The following is a 14,531-nucleotide window of genomic DNA, read 5'->3' as shown; positions in this document are numbered from 1 at the left end:
GTTCTATTCTCTGTCTACCTTTATGAGCTAAATATGTGCTATCAGTCATAGCTCAAAGCAGACAAACAGATCATGCTCTTTATTGCTTTTAAAAGCTTTACTAAAATCTGTCATGTAAATGAATGGAAACAAAAGCTCCATTTTCTCTTGCAATGGTTTAAATCAGGAGCACCTTCTACAAAGTTGGCAGAATTACACAGCTGTGAAGCCGCCAGGAGAGTATAAGACTGTGTTTCATGTTCTCAAACTCTCATGATAAGAGGAGCAAACTATCGGCACAGTGTTGATGCGGTAGAAATGTCCGTGGCTGTTCCTGCCATTTACCATGGGTTGCGATAGGGTGGTATTCTGCTGGGCAGTGTTATTTCCACCTGGCTCTGCAAGGCACATCAGAATCCAGTTTGAGGGAAGGAATCAGAAGCTTGAGGATACACCAGATAAGTCATACATAACCCTGTTGACTTGTTTTGCTTATCAAGTGACTTTGAAAACACTGCCATGTCTGGAAGGCCTAGTTTGTGCTGCTTGGAAAAATCAGATTTGGCTTGCTATACCTAACCCACTCTCTTTACTGTATACAAATTCTGGTCTGCCTAGGGAAAGAAGCATGCTGATCAGAGCTGCTCTGTCGTGGCTCATCTCCGCTTTAACCTGGCCACTCCTGCCCTGACTCCACCTCCAGCGGTGTGCCGACTGGGCAGTGATTTATCGGGAGGTGTTCTGGCGGGTGGATGTGGCAGACAGCCCATGTAGCTGTGTTTTCTTTTGTGTGGCCTGGCCTCTACCTTGGCTGTGGCTTTGCCCCAGCTCTGCCCAGCTGGAGTGGTGAGGAAGAAAGATAATTAGGCCTTGTTTGCAGTGAGCGGATGGTTATTTCTGTGAGGCTCTTAGGATTGTGTACCCCTGCTTTCCCTGTTGAGTTTTCCCAGGAACTAGGTTCTGAGTATCAAGATGACATACTGAAAATCGGCATTTCTTTGGCCAAGTCACACTCTGTTCCTGGTCAGCCCTCTGGCTCTCTCCTCCCTTGTCCAGGATGGAACACCTTGCTGAGGCTCAGGATACATGCTTATCTTTTCAATGGCATAGCCCTAGCTAGAGGTTGAAGCTGTGCTGGTTACAGAGGACAACCTGAAGTGAGGGAGTGGATGGAACCACTGTGTTTTGGCTGTGTTTTCGTAGAGGGGGATTAAATCACAGCTTGAAATGCAAATTCTTTCAGTTGTGGAGGTTTGTGATCCTTTGTGACCTTTTACAGAGCTCCTTCCTCCATCTATTTTGTCCTGCTTGATTCAGCCCACTATATTTAATGACAGCCATTGCCAATCATCTGCTGATTTCTGGCATCTGTTAGTCCTCTTCAGAATAACGATGGAGTCTTCATTATAAACATATGCATAGTGGACAGGTATGTTTGTCATACTTGTTGAACTTGCACTAGTCCTTTATGTTCAAAGCTCAATTAAATACAGAGAAAGGAGTGGTGAAAACTTTTATATTGTACAATGTGACAAATGTAGAGCAAATACGAAATTAGTACTCCGAGGTAATCTGGATAAACTGCAACACTGTATGCAGCTAATTTCAGTCTTCAGGTAATTCAGTGTGCCGTGCAGCCTAAGCATCTGACTACTTTTTCTTGATGACTATAACACAATTGCTACCCAACATTAGAGTATATTCTCTTGCCTTATTTTTATGCCTAACATAGCACCAACTTAATGGCTGTCCAAAGACAAACCAAAAGTGCAAAAGGCAACGGGCACAACCGGAAACACAGGAGGTTCTGCCTGAACATCAGGAAACCCTTTTTCACTGAGAGGGTGACCCAGAATGGGCACAGGTTGCCCAGGGAGGTTGTGGAGTCTCCATTCCCGGAGATATTCCACAGCTGTCTGGACATGGTCCTGGGCAACTGGCTCTCAGTGGCCAGACAACCACCAGAGGTGCCGGCCAACCTCGACCAGTCTGTAGTTACTGAGATTCAAATCTAAGGCAGTCAGTGCAAACAAAAATGCTGTTCAGTGCTTTATAAGACATCAAAGGGAGTTGCTTCTGCCTGCACTCACAGAAATGTTAAAGTTTTTTCAAAGCAGCCTGTTATGAAGGTGACTTTCAGGGTCACACAGAGAAAGTTAAGAAGACAAATGTAGAAGCAGTATAATCCTGACAAAAGTAGGAGTTAATCCAATTCTTCACTTCTCTCAATTTGAGAAGCCTGATGGGGCTACAAGCAGTTCCTCTCCCTACATGCCTCCCTGCCACCGCTTATGCCCATCGATTCACAAGTCATGTTTCAGAATATCGTGAAGGGTCTGAACTGGATGTTGGTCTGAACATTGGTCTCAGCAGAACCAGTGTATGAAAAGGGGTCTTTGCTGCTGCTGCTCACTTAACGTGTACCCACTGAGCACTTTTTGCACTGCAAATCTAGTATCACAGACCAAACTTGGTCTTCAGAGGTCTGTTGCTAATCAGGTGATCTAAATGTACCTGTCTGGTCCACTTTTTGTAAGCTCGTCCTTTTGTCTGGACTGAACTGGGTTTCTGCTGAGTAGTAAGGATGTGTTGCCAAGATTGTAGGATTGCAGAAGGCATTGTTAAGATAGTAATTCTTCCTCTAAAGACTGCTGGCTGCAGCACCTGCCAACAGTTCTATATCACGCACCAAAAGGATTGAGTAGAATCATTGCTTTGCAGCTTTGCCACCCCCAGTCTGGCATACTGGTCAGGCATAAGAAACTGCCAGATACATTCATCAGAAGAGAAGCTTGGACATCATGCCTTCATGTCATAGGACTTCCTTTTCCAATGCATTCCATGTGCTGGTTAGCACAGAGGACACTGGGACTGACTGCTTAACTGTTGTAGTGTAGGTCAGTCCCATTGTGAACATACATTCATTCAGGTTTGCCATGACTCTGGTCAGGTTCAAATGTTCTCTGTAGCAGGTGGCATCCATGGCAGACTGGACGGTGACTGAAGTTCACCCAAGTGTAGAAGGTCCACAGAAGTGCCCTGTCTCTCCTGAACCCCACTGCTGGGAGGGGATATGTAAACAGAAGGGCCCTCTGACTAGGTGAGCTTTTCAGTCTACAGAATGAGCTTCTGTGCTGCTCCTTCTGGTTAAGGTAGTGGAAACGGTTAATACATTTATGATTTTTGAAGATCACTGATCTAGAACACCTGTGTAACAGGTTAGTACTACATGATAACTACCAGTTCATTTTTTGTGGAGACAAGGGTATTCTCTGATCCTCCCTTCAGCTATCTCTGCAAACACTGTCCCTGAGTGTTTTGCAGATAGGTGAGTAGGTGAATTTGGACAGGTGACTTCCATTCATTGAGCAGTTCTGTGATAGTTTGATACTTGTTCCCCTCCTCAAAGTATGGTCACTACTCTTTTGCTACGATCCTATGGAGAACATCCATTGCCAACTATTGGAACTTGGCTGAAAAATCAGTAGCAGACTTCACTCTCTGTTGGCCCTTTAGGAACATTGTGCTGTCTGTACACTGGATTAGTGGTTTGTGATTCTTATGCTGTTAACTTATGGTTATTTCTTTTTTATTCTCATTCTACATAATAGAAAAGCCTAAGTTGAACAGCTGTGACAAAAATTTCAGATACAAACAAATCTATCAACCCTGGTGAGATCCTCAGTTGAACTACCAAAAGTAATTGAAAAGAGTACCCATCCTTCCTGGAAGGCTTAGTTGCTGTCTGCTTTCTGTTTTCTCCAAAACTAGGGAGTGTAGAATTAACTTTCTTAAAAATGAGCTACTTTGAGCTGTTTCTTTCAGGACGTGCCCTTCAGATAGAGGGGTGGTAGCTCACTCCCTTTTGCAATGAAATGAATTCCACTGCATGTCCTCTGCAGAATTCCTGGCACAGCTTGTTCAGCATGTGAGCACTAAGAATTAGCTTCCAGTTTTGCCAGGTGTGAGTATTTCTGATAGTGATTCCCCATTACTCTTTAAGCTTCTTGACTTTTAACGAGAGTGAAACACCTGGTTTTCAGTGACTTCAACTGTATTGTTCTGTTTTGTTTTGGTTTTTTTATTCCTTATATAAATCAGATTTGCCAAACCAGTGTTCTCCCGATCCTTGTCACAAAGAGGGCACTGTCAAATGTGAAGATCTCAAGGGGGACTTCTATTGTGAATGCAAGCGTGGCTGGCAGGGAAAAACATGTGAAAAAGGTAATTGGGTTTCATTATCTTTTATATGTGTAACAAAGATGTATTGGGTTTTGCTACGTTCTCAAACGGTCGCTGATACTGTGCTGCATAATTCAAAAGTCACAGAATTGAACCTGGATTATACAGTGCTCGTGTTTTTACCCTTCTGTGAATCATATAACTCTGTCACATCAACATTTTTTATATGCCTTTAATGGATCTCAGCTTGGGCTTGGCAAGCTAATCTAAGAAGTTACACTCCAACTTTCTGTCCCACCCCTCTGAAAGGGGCAGCAGAAAGAGTTGTAGTGGCTTTTCAAGCAGAACTGCCTCAACAGTTGCTGCTAACCCCGATGTAACAGACCACAGACTGCAGAGCCTGAGAATTTGCCCCATCTTCCTTTCTAGCACCCCTGCAATGGGAACAGTGACTTTCAGCAGGCAGTTGGGGTCTGACTCTGATCACTTATAGAGTCACTCACAAACAGCTTATTTAAGCATTTGAGACAGTTGTATGGTAGGTATGCAGTCAGCTTTGAGAGCTCAGCAACTGAACGGTCTGAAGCATACCCCCTCTTTTTCCTGTAAAACACCATGAAATGTGCTGTTCTACCCATCAGCTAACTCTAGAGTCCCATAGACAAGCAGGACATAACGAGCAGGTAGGGCACATCGAATTTAATAGGCTTTTGCTGCTAACTTCAGTGCAGCACTATTTAGCTCACAGTGCTCAATAGCTGTGAACTTAAAACTTTTTTGTGTTCTCATGAGTTCTGCAGTAGTAAGGATATATTGTTCTTGTTTTATTTAAAGCTTTCATCCTGAACTTACTGGTCATAGTATAATTTTAAAAGTTAGTTATGATATGAAATACATTAGTTATAATCAGTTTGCTTCTGCAAACAAACTTCTTCACCTGCACAGTGACTAAAGATACTCTTCTGCATTCTCAGAGCTGTGAAGGAGATACTCAGTCTTTTTTTTTTTTACTAAATGAACTTGAGCTAATGTACTTGAAGTGTTTGAATGAAATCTTTGTGCTTTTTGTAATCATTGTGTTGCAGCTGTAATAGTGTTTCTTGTTTGGTCTTTCTCCTTCCCAACACTTACCCCACTCTCACCCTCCAGATTATTTACAGAGGTGAAAAGCTGACTGTAACACTTTCTTTTGATGTAGATATTGATGAATGCAGAGCACAGAACGGCGGCTGTAACCAGCTCTGTCTCAACAAGCTAGGCAGCTACCGTTGCTCATGTTACAGTGGTTATGCTCTTAAAGACAGCAAAACGTGTGAAGGTAAGCTTTGCTGGGCCTCTCAGTTTGCTTCAGCGGATGCTTAGTGACTTGTGACTGTATTTCGGAGAGCTGGGTTGCACTGAGCAGCCCTGGTCTACTCCCTAGCCCAGCGGAGACTTGCTGGTAGCTCCTGTTAGCTGCACTCTGCTGGGGTTGTACTGGGTGCCCCAGCCAGCACTACATGCCTGGGTTGGTCAGCGGTTGCACCGTGCTACTCTCCAATATCCTAACACAGGCATGATTCACAGAGGATTTGTGGCTTGGATTGTGCTAAATTGGTTTAGCTGATCAGTCCTCATAGCCTGACATTGAGAGGAGGGAGGGCTGGCCTGATGTGTTGTTGCGGTTCTTTCCAGTCTCATGGTGTCCTAGTATATGAGCTGTTTGTTTTTCTTTCGTATGTTTCTTATTCAAATTATTTTTCTTAAGTTGGGTATGTGCAGCAGCTAATGAATTCAGATAGATACAGATGGGTAAATTCCCTGCAACTGAATATTAATAGCTGTAGAAGGGCCCTAGTGAAGATTGGCAACTGTTTTACACAGTAGCTGAGGGCAGAAAGCGAGGATCTGAAGTATCTGATTGAAACTGTGGAATGACTTTACATAACCAAAACTTAAGCAACTGAGATTTTCAAAGTGTTAAGAAACTGCATGCTGAGACACAGACTCATTAATGATCACAGGTGGCTGTTAAAGTTAACGTGTATCTCAGGAAAAAAACGGCAAGTCTGTGTATATACCTCTTACAGATGGATGAGATGACATACTTTTGAACAGTTTGCATACCTGATCTGAACAACATATTAATGCTACCAGCAAAAAGACAAAGAGCAGGATTTTATTTCTGTGTCACTTCCACTGTTTAAAGAAATAACGGTATAGATCACATGGTATCCCTTTCTAATGGGAACAGCCGCTTAGAAGAGCCAACCTCCCTTTTGAATTGTCTTCTGGTGTCAGTTGGCATGGACAGTGGACGGCGAGTGGGCTCAGAATTACATTCGTTTTCGTAATTTATGTATATTTGTATAATACGCTAGTACTGTCTATCAGAGCACTGTCAACATAGCATATAAGCATAGGCCAGTTCACTCGTATGTGGAAAATCACAAAGTGCAACATGCAGTTGTAGTCTTAACATGTACTAGAAAGCAAAAGTAAGTATTAAACTCTCAGTATACTGCAAATGCTTTGTCAGCACCAGGATTTTGCCGGGTATTAGTTAACATATTAGAAAAACACTTGTTTGTTTTAATGGACTTCCAGTTCCAGTCCACTGCCTGCCTTCGTGTTGAAACCCCACAACATCTCTCAAACATGACTTGTTCTTTTTGACAAATTGGGCTGCCTCAATTCCCCTTTACCACTACAGATCAGCAGATTTAGATCTTAGTTTTGTGAACGCATGAAAAATTATTGTTTCCCTGTCTGAGGAAGGAGAACAGAAATTGTGATGCTCCACAGGCTGCATGTTCCTTCTGTGTTTTGGTAAAATTCATACTGCTGTTCCGCAGTTCCTGCTTGCTGCTTTTTAACCTGCAGTTTCAGCCCCCTGAATGGAGTGGGACTTCTTGGTTTTGTGGGAACTGTTTTGTTTCACAGTTTTTCGCCTGGCTCACTTTGCATTGTCTTTTCCAATAGTGGTTGATGGCTTCAAGAAAGAAACAACAACTGGTTTTGAAAGCCTGAAGTCACTTCTTACAGCTAGCTAACCCTAACAGTAGATTCTTAAAGATATTGTTTTTTCGGTTACCAAAACCATAGAGGGATCTCTTGACCCTGACCCCACTCCAGTGTGTGAACAGTGAAGTAATTATACTCATCTGAAGTCATGTTGTTTAATTGCTTGTTTTCCAGACATAGATGAATGCACAGCATCAGCAGACATCTGTGGAGAAGCTCATTGTAAAAACTTAATAAGCTCATATGAATGTCTTTGTGATGCAGGATACAAGTACGATGATGTGAGAAAGACCTGTCAGGGTAAGCTCATGAAATAACATCATGTTAGTATTTATTACATGATTTAAAGCTATTAAAAAAATAGAAATTTAATTTCAGGCTTCAGTAAGAGCTTTTTTTTGATCTTTCTTACACACTGGACTTCTGTTCCCTTTCCCGAGTTGTGAGTTTGCGGTTTGCTGTCATCTTTGAATTCATTGAGTTTGAAGTCATCTTTGATGACTTGAATTAAGCTGTACAAACCAGAGTACTGAGATTTCTTGAATTTATGGCAAGTACAAGATCTGGTGGAAGCTCAGAAGCATCTGTGCATGTTGCTGTCTCTCTTTGTAGGACAAGAAAAGTTACAGAGCAGTAGCTGTTGTTCTTTCAAAACCTGTCTTGTGGTATTACCCTGAACTAGGAGCTTAATATGCATTGGAACCATGCACAGTTCTGCTGGCTACACTGCCTGCAAGCTTTCTCAACGGAGTAAGTTTTGAAAGTATTCCAAAACTAGCATTGTTTCCTGCCTTTTGTCTAAGTTAATGTAATGACCTGAATCACACGGCAGCCAGCCCTACTGGGCTCTAAGTATTTATCTGTGCCTGAAGAGATCCCTGTGGGCCATCACAATTTGTTTTCCTGCATTTGTTTGCGAAGCGGATAAAAACAAGCTGAAGAAAAAATAATGAATGAGAAACTCAGCTTTTACTTGTCTGTTGAGGATCCGGCTGCTGAGTAGCAATGAAGCAAGCAGTCCCTGAGTTGAACGTGAGTTGAAGGAGCAGGAGCCAGTCAGCACAGGCGTAGCAGAAGGGGCCTGAAGGGAGGAAGTCTTGTCTAGAAGTTAAAGCCCAGGGCTCTGAACCAGCAGACAAGGAGTTGAGCTCTGCTTCCAGCCTTCCCACTGACTTGCTGTGTATCTTTGGGCAGCTGGAATCTGTCTGTGAAAATAGATTTGTGCAGATGCTAATTCTAACTCTTCTCTCCTGTAAAGATGTGGCATAGGGTAAGTACTGTCTATGGATCACTTGGGTATGCTCAAATGAAAGGTGCTACAAAACAGCACTGTTAACTTTTTTCCCCTCAGATGATTCATGTTTAAACAAACTCAATTGCTGTTTTCTCCTCTCTTCTTTGCTGATTTTGTGTAGATATAAATGAATGTGAAGAAAAGCTCTGTGAACAGACCTGTGTCAACTCGCCAGGGAGTTATACCTGTCATTGCGATGGCAGAGGGGGAGTAAAACTTTCCCGGGACATGAATACATGTGAGGTATGTTAGTCTTCATTGCAGTAACTGCAGAACAGACCTGTATTTTACATTGCAATTAAGAATAACTGATGAAGCTTTGGACCAAAGCCATTTGAGCTGAGTGAGCAGCAGGAGGGAATCACATTGGCAAGGCCACGTGAGCTGGGGACAGTAGCTCTCCTGAAAAGAAGGGTCTCATTAGCCTTTTTGGGAGGAAGTTAATTCAGAGTTTCTCTTCTCATGCCCCTCCTGTCCCCATTCCAAAAAGAGCATGCCAGTGATAGCCCTGCCAGCCCTCTGTTTGGCTAGGAGTTACCTCTGGCTGCACAAGCTTTTCCGAGTTAGACCCAGTAGGATGGTGCAAAGGTCTCAGGGCATATGGTGTAAGTTACGGACCAGCACTTGCACTTGACGCTTTCGTCCTCCAGGCATTTGAGGTAGGTGGGCTTCAGTGGCACAGGCTGCCTCTGCGGAACCCAGCCAACAGCAAGTTCTTAGCATATCTTTTGTTGCAGGCACGACGTTGCAGTAGAAAACCTTAAGCTGTACCTTATGTGTATGATTTTTTGCAACAGGAAAACATCCCTCTGAGGCGGATAAGGAGGGAGGAGGGAAGGAAGGAGGAAATGTTCTCAGTACCAAAACAACTTTATTTTGAGAGTGTAAACATTAAAGTGCCCTAGCCTGCTATATGTATAGCAACTACATGAGAAAAGGAGGCATATGCTCTGATTCTCTTTCTGCTGCGTGAGGAGAATAAGCACTCAAAAATGTGTTTTGATTATAGAACATAATACCATGTGTGCCTTTTGCTGTTGGAAAAAGTATTAAATCCTTGTACCTGGGGAGGATGTTCAGCGGCACTCCTGTTATTAGGCTGCGCTTCAAAAGGAAACAACCAACGAGGTGAGGACAATTTAGAATGACGGTCAAATGCACTGTCCAGCTTTAATGCATGCAATGGAGTTAAGTTGTTACAATAACAATTATTCCTATGATCATCCTTATTTGTTTGGATTATGAAGTCCTGTAAGGCGAAACATTATCCAAACCACTAATTGAGAAAGGCACCCTTGACCGCAGAGCCCCTAGGATAATTACTGAAGTACAGTAATGTGTTCTTTATTTTGATGCTATTTTAAAATCCGTCTTCACAGCTTAAGTCTTTCAGGAGTGCATTAAAAGCTAGTATGTTTTAACGGAGCTTTATAACTGTTAGAACTGATGCTATCTGTATGGAAAGTACTCTGTGGTTTTTGAACTCTGCATAACTAATTTATTTCTTGGCACCTGTGCGGTCAGACTTGTGGCTGAGTTCGACTTTAGAACCTTTGATCCTGAAGGTATCCTTTTCTTTGCTGGAGGCCATCAAGACAGCACATGGGTAGTCTTGGCTTTGCGCAAAGGACGGCTAGAGCTGCAGCTGAAATACAACGGAATAGGCCGCGTGACCAGCAGCGGACCGCTTATCAACCATGGCATGTGGCAAACGGTGAGTCCAGACCACTGCTGAGATCTTACCCTTTCTTGGCTTGTTCCTGATGGGCTCTGTCAAGTGCAGCTAGACTTCGTGTATTCTCGAGAAGATGCTTTTCCAACCTATCCAGCCATTCAATGCATGCCAGTACATTATACATTCTAAGGTGAGAAAGGGATATTTTTCCTAACAAGTTGAATTATACTTTATATCCACTGTAAACTAGGCTGCATCACTAATTTGCACAACCAGAGCAGACACAGTGCCTTTGAGATGCAGCAGTGCTAAGCTGACTTCACATCAGTTCGAGAAGATGCCCGCTGGGTGAGGGTTGGAAGGGAGTAAGAGGGAAGGAACTCTGTAGCTGTTCTCTTAAAGAAGTTTCCAAGGGTGTTTGGTGTATGGCGTGTGTGTGGTTGCTTTTGTTTATTCATCTGTTTGTTTGTTTAGCCACAGGGCTCAGATTGTCTGAGCCCTTGACAAATCTCTTATGCTACAGTATCCTTTTTTTAAAGTCTTCAAGCTTCTTTATATACAAAATAGACCATTTCCCTTGTAAGGATATTGGGGTCTATTAGAACCTCTCTGTTTACTAGTAACACAATCCCAGCAATCTCAAAAGACGATGCACTGCGTCTTGGAGTTTGTAAAGATTCATGTTCTTGACATTCTCGCTGAACATCTCCTGGTGATTCTGGAAGCATCATGGGTGTTACCATTTGTGACAGAATCATGAAAAGCATCCTGTAATATGATCTACAGTAGAAGAGCAGTTTATATATGCCTTCTCACTTCTGCTTTTTTCTCTGCTTTCATTTTTTTCTCACTTAATTAAGTCTTTTGACTTTTAAGTTGGTGTATCTCTTGGGGAGTGGTGGGAGGTTCTCAGCTAACTCGCATATGAGACAAATACAGATACTGGTAACTGTGAATAATTTTCTGTTTTAAATATTTTAGTATTAAAAATTCAGAATTATACATTAAAGAAAAAAGCAAGGTGGGAAAAATTTTGTTTCTAGTGAATAAATAAAGAAGTCCTTGAGTGCATTCACTGTCAACTACTGACATTTGGTAATGTTTCCAGCAGATGAGGTGATGTTTAATTCAGTTCCTTTACTGTCAATGAAACAATTTTAGATTCCAAATGGAGAGCTGTAGAGGTTCAGCAAAGCTGTAGATAAAATGAATGACATGCTGTATCCTTACAGGTAGGAATAGCCTCAAGCCAGTTCTTACTAAATTTGTTGTAAGATTTGTTCTGCTAACTCGAAATACGGCAATTGTAGTTGCCTGCATAGGGAGGATGGTGACGGAAAATGTTAAAAGCAGAGTTGATGCCACTGGGGTGAATTGGGAGTCACAAAAAGCAGTCATTACTGAGCTAAACCATTTAACATGGGAGCGTAACATACTTGTTAAGTACCAGACCTCATTATGAAGTAATTACAAACTTTCCCATGTTAGTTTTGGGGGAAATATCTGAAATGTATTTTCTTTCTTCAAGTAATACAAAAGTGCTCAAATACATAGGAATTACAGAGTAAACAAAGGCTGTGCTTGCTTTCTGCAGGGAGAGAAGACAGTATGATAAAAGCATCATTTTTAGGCAAGAATTATTGGTCTCCTGCCAGTCATCAGTGTCAGGGCTCTTGTCCCCAGGTACCATCATAACCAAGAAATTGCCTCATTGGGTTGCTGCAGCAATGCACTCTTTGTGCGTTTTTTTAGAGGTTGTATAAATCCCCTGGAAACACATCCCCAAGACTTTTTGGGACACTGCAGACCGAGCTGTGGGTGCTGTGCAGTGCAGGTGAACAGGACCCATGCCAAAGGGGGGCAGAGGTGCCCCTGCAGCCAGCAGCGCTGCCCTGTGCATGGGCTGAGCAGGGCCTGGCAGCTGCCAGAGACATACTGTGGCATGAGCGGAGGAGAGAGCATCATGCAGTGCTGGCACAGGAGTGCTTGCCTGGAGCAGGTTGATGGCCATAGCTCTGGTGACTGTCTCCCAAACTGAAACTGTTAATGCTGTGCCTGATACCGGCCAAAGACAGAAGGATTTACCCACTGATGAACAGCAGCAGGAGGAAGGAGCCTTTAGTCTCTTGACTTCATGGTTGACTCACCTCTGAGACTTGGGATGCTGCTTGTGTTGCTGGGGTGCTGTTGATTTCTCCTTTCTCTGCTCTATTTTCTTATCCCTTGCCGTCACCCTACAGGTACTTTGTTCTCTTCTGCTTAACATCCAGTGTCACCCTGGTCTCTAAATGCCATTTAATCTATATGGCTGAGCAACACAACTATAAATCTGTTCTTCCGTTTTACCCCCTCCCTCATTTCTCCTTTTTCCGCTGTCCGGCATGGTTTTTAATTTGGGAAATCCTGTTGAAGAGGAGTTATTCCTTTTACCTGTCTCCTTTTATAAAACATGTAGCCACACATTTCATTTTACTTATGGACTTGTGTGTACTTTTCAACCTCACCTCTGTGAAGCATAACCCCAACAACCTTCAGAGGTTACAGTCCCGACTCAAATGCAGTTTGGGAGCTTTGCTCTGGACTTCAGTGTGCACAGGATCAAGCCCTTAGTTTTGGCTAGACCTAGAACAGTGGAGTTTGGATCCTGGTGGGAACTTTATAGGGGTTGTGAGAAAATAGTAATTTTCACAATGGCTATTTAAAGCAAAACATGAGAAAAAGCACCAGCAGTTTATGTCCTTTGGTCTCTTGAGCAAAAATTGCATACTTTTATGGAAATATGAAGGCATTTTCAAAACTTCAGGCCAATATTTCTACCTAGGTATTTTCTCTGATGTTGATCCCTCCTAATCTATTTTTAAATGATCATTCCCAGCATTGAAAACACAAACAAGCAAGCCTCAGGAAAAACTTCTAATGTAGTTATTTGTGTGCAATTCAGCTGGATGCAATGGCATGTATGAACTGATGACAGTAGAGAACCCACTTGCTTTCTGTTTGTTTTGCACTTCCAAAAAAAGTCATCATTTTGTCTTATTTTCAATGTTTTAGTTTAGTACAGTTAACAAAAATAATAACCTACCTGCACTGTTAAATGTCAGAACTGAAGGTTAAGCAATTGCAAGCAGATTCATATTTGGCTTTAACCCTGTGGCTGCCTATAGTCACGTCCCTTTTCAGTGCTGTCCACTTGCTTCTCAGCAAAGAGCAGACAGGCTGGCTCTGCGCTATGAGTTATCCAGGGCATGAATCCAAAAGACAAAGCTGACTGTCCTTATGGTTAGCTGTATGGGAACCCTTAGCTACGAGAATTGCCTGCCTGATCGTCCCCAAGCACACTATGGCAGGCAGCAGCTAGTTGCAAGGAGGGAATTAGAACAGTCTGCTAACTACCAAAATGCTTCCCCTTTTGATTCGTAGGTGATGGTGGTGCACCAGCAATTAAGCTTTGAATATAAAGAACCACAGCTGAAACTGCCAGAGGGCAGCGCGTGAAGTAGGCAGAATGTAATTTCCTAAACTGGAATTTGTTAAGAGCTTCCACAGGGATTAACCCCTTCTCTTATGGAAGTTTCCACTGATTTGGGTTTGTTTATATTAATGATCAGAAGCAGCTAAGAATTCAGACTAATTTTTTCAAATGTATATGTTATTACTTACTATACAATCTAATAAAATTCTAGAAGGCCCTGAATTTTGGTGGCCCTGCAAGTTGCAGGATTTCTTCACTGAGGAAGCACAGTAGGGGCATTGCTGCAGCCAGCTTTTCCCTGTTCCCGTTTTCTCCATGGCTGCCTGTGATCTGTGCTAGAAGCAGGGAGATGGTCCTTGCGGCGCTCTGAACCCCAGTGCATTAGGGCAGCAGTGACTGCCATGCCGAGTAGAGGCATCCGAGTGAGTTTTAGCTAGATAGCCAGTGTAGCTAAGCCAGTTGGCCTGTGGCTGCCAGGACCTGTGGGCTTATGTTCCCACCCACTGAGTGGACTTTACAGCCTGCCAATGCCCAAAAAAGCCTGTTTGAGACTGGCTTATGTGTCTCCATGGAACGCAGTGAGGAGGTGTAGATGCCACTTTAAACAAGCAAGCTTCAGACAAGTAAATTCATGTCCTGTAGGATACAGCACGGAGCAACACACCAGGTGTAAACAGTGTTTTAGCAATATAAAAGAGACTGTACTGGAATCCACAGGAGAAGAAAAAAGTTTGATATTATGTGGGTAATCTTTTCAACTGTCAAATTCACTTAATCTCCATTACCAAAGACTGCAATCCCAAGGGAGTGTCCAGGAATAAACCTGCTCAACCTTGTCATCCTTTACATTACAGCCACAGAGAGAGAGGTCGGCATGGCTGATGGAAGCAATTTTGGGGCAGCTACTCACAAAAGGCAAAGAGATA

At 42.8% G+C, this 14,531-nt stretch overlaps 1 protein-coding gene across 1 annotated transcript in view; it reads left to right on the top strand.

Moving 5' to 3' along the window:
* GAS6 (growth arrest specific 6) overlaps positions 1-14,531 on the top strand; it is a 43,305-nt gene that overhangs the window by 18,395 nt on the left and 10,379 nt on the right. The window contains exons 5-10 of the mRNA XM_059833752.1: positions 4,081-4,203; positions 5,360-5,479; positions 7,339-7,464; positions 8,580-8,701; positions 9,468-9,586; positions 9,983-10,172. Of these exons, the coding sequence (XP_059689735.1) occupies positions 4,081-4,203; positions 5,360-5,479; positions 7,339-7,464; positions 8,580-8,701; positions 9,468-9,586; positions 9,983-10,172 (800 nt within the window). The remainder of the gene's footprint in view (positions 1-4,080; positions 4,204-5,359; positions 5,480-7,338; positions 7,465-8,579; positions 8,702-9,467; positions 9,587-9,982; positions 10,173-14,531) is intronic.

The sequence above is a fragment of the Gavia stellata genome, chromosome 1 (genome assembly GCF_030936135.1).
Source record: "Gavia stellata isolate bGavSte3 chromosome 1, bGavSte3.hap2, whole genome shotgun sequence".
Classification (NCBI taxonomy): Eukaryota; Metazoa; Chordata; class Aves; order Gaviiformes; family Gaviidae; genus Gavia; species Gavia stellata.
The sequence above is the reverse complement of the archived record's forward strand: the minus strand, read 5'-3'. Positions and strand labels throughout refer to the sequence as shown.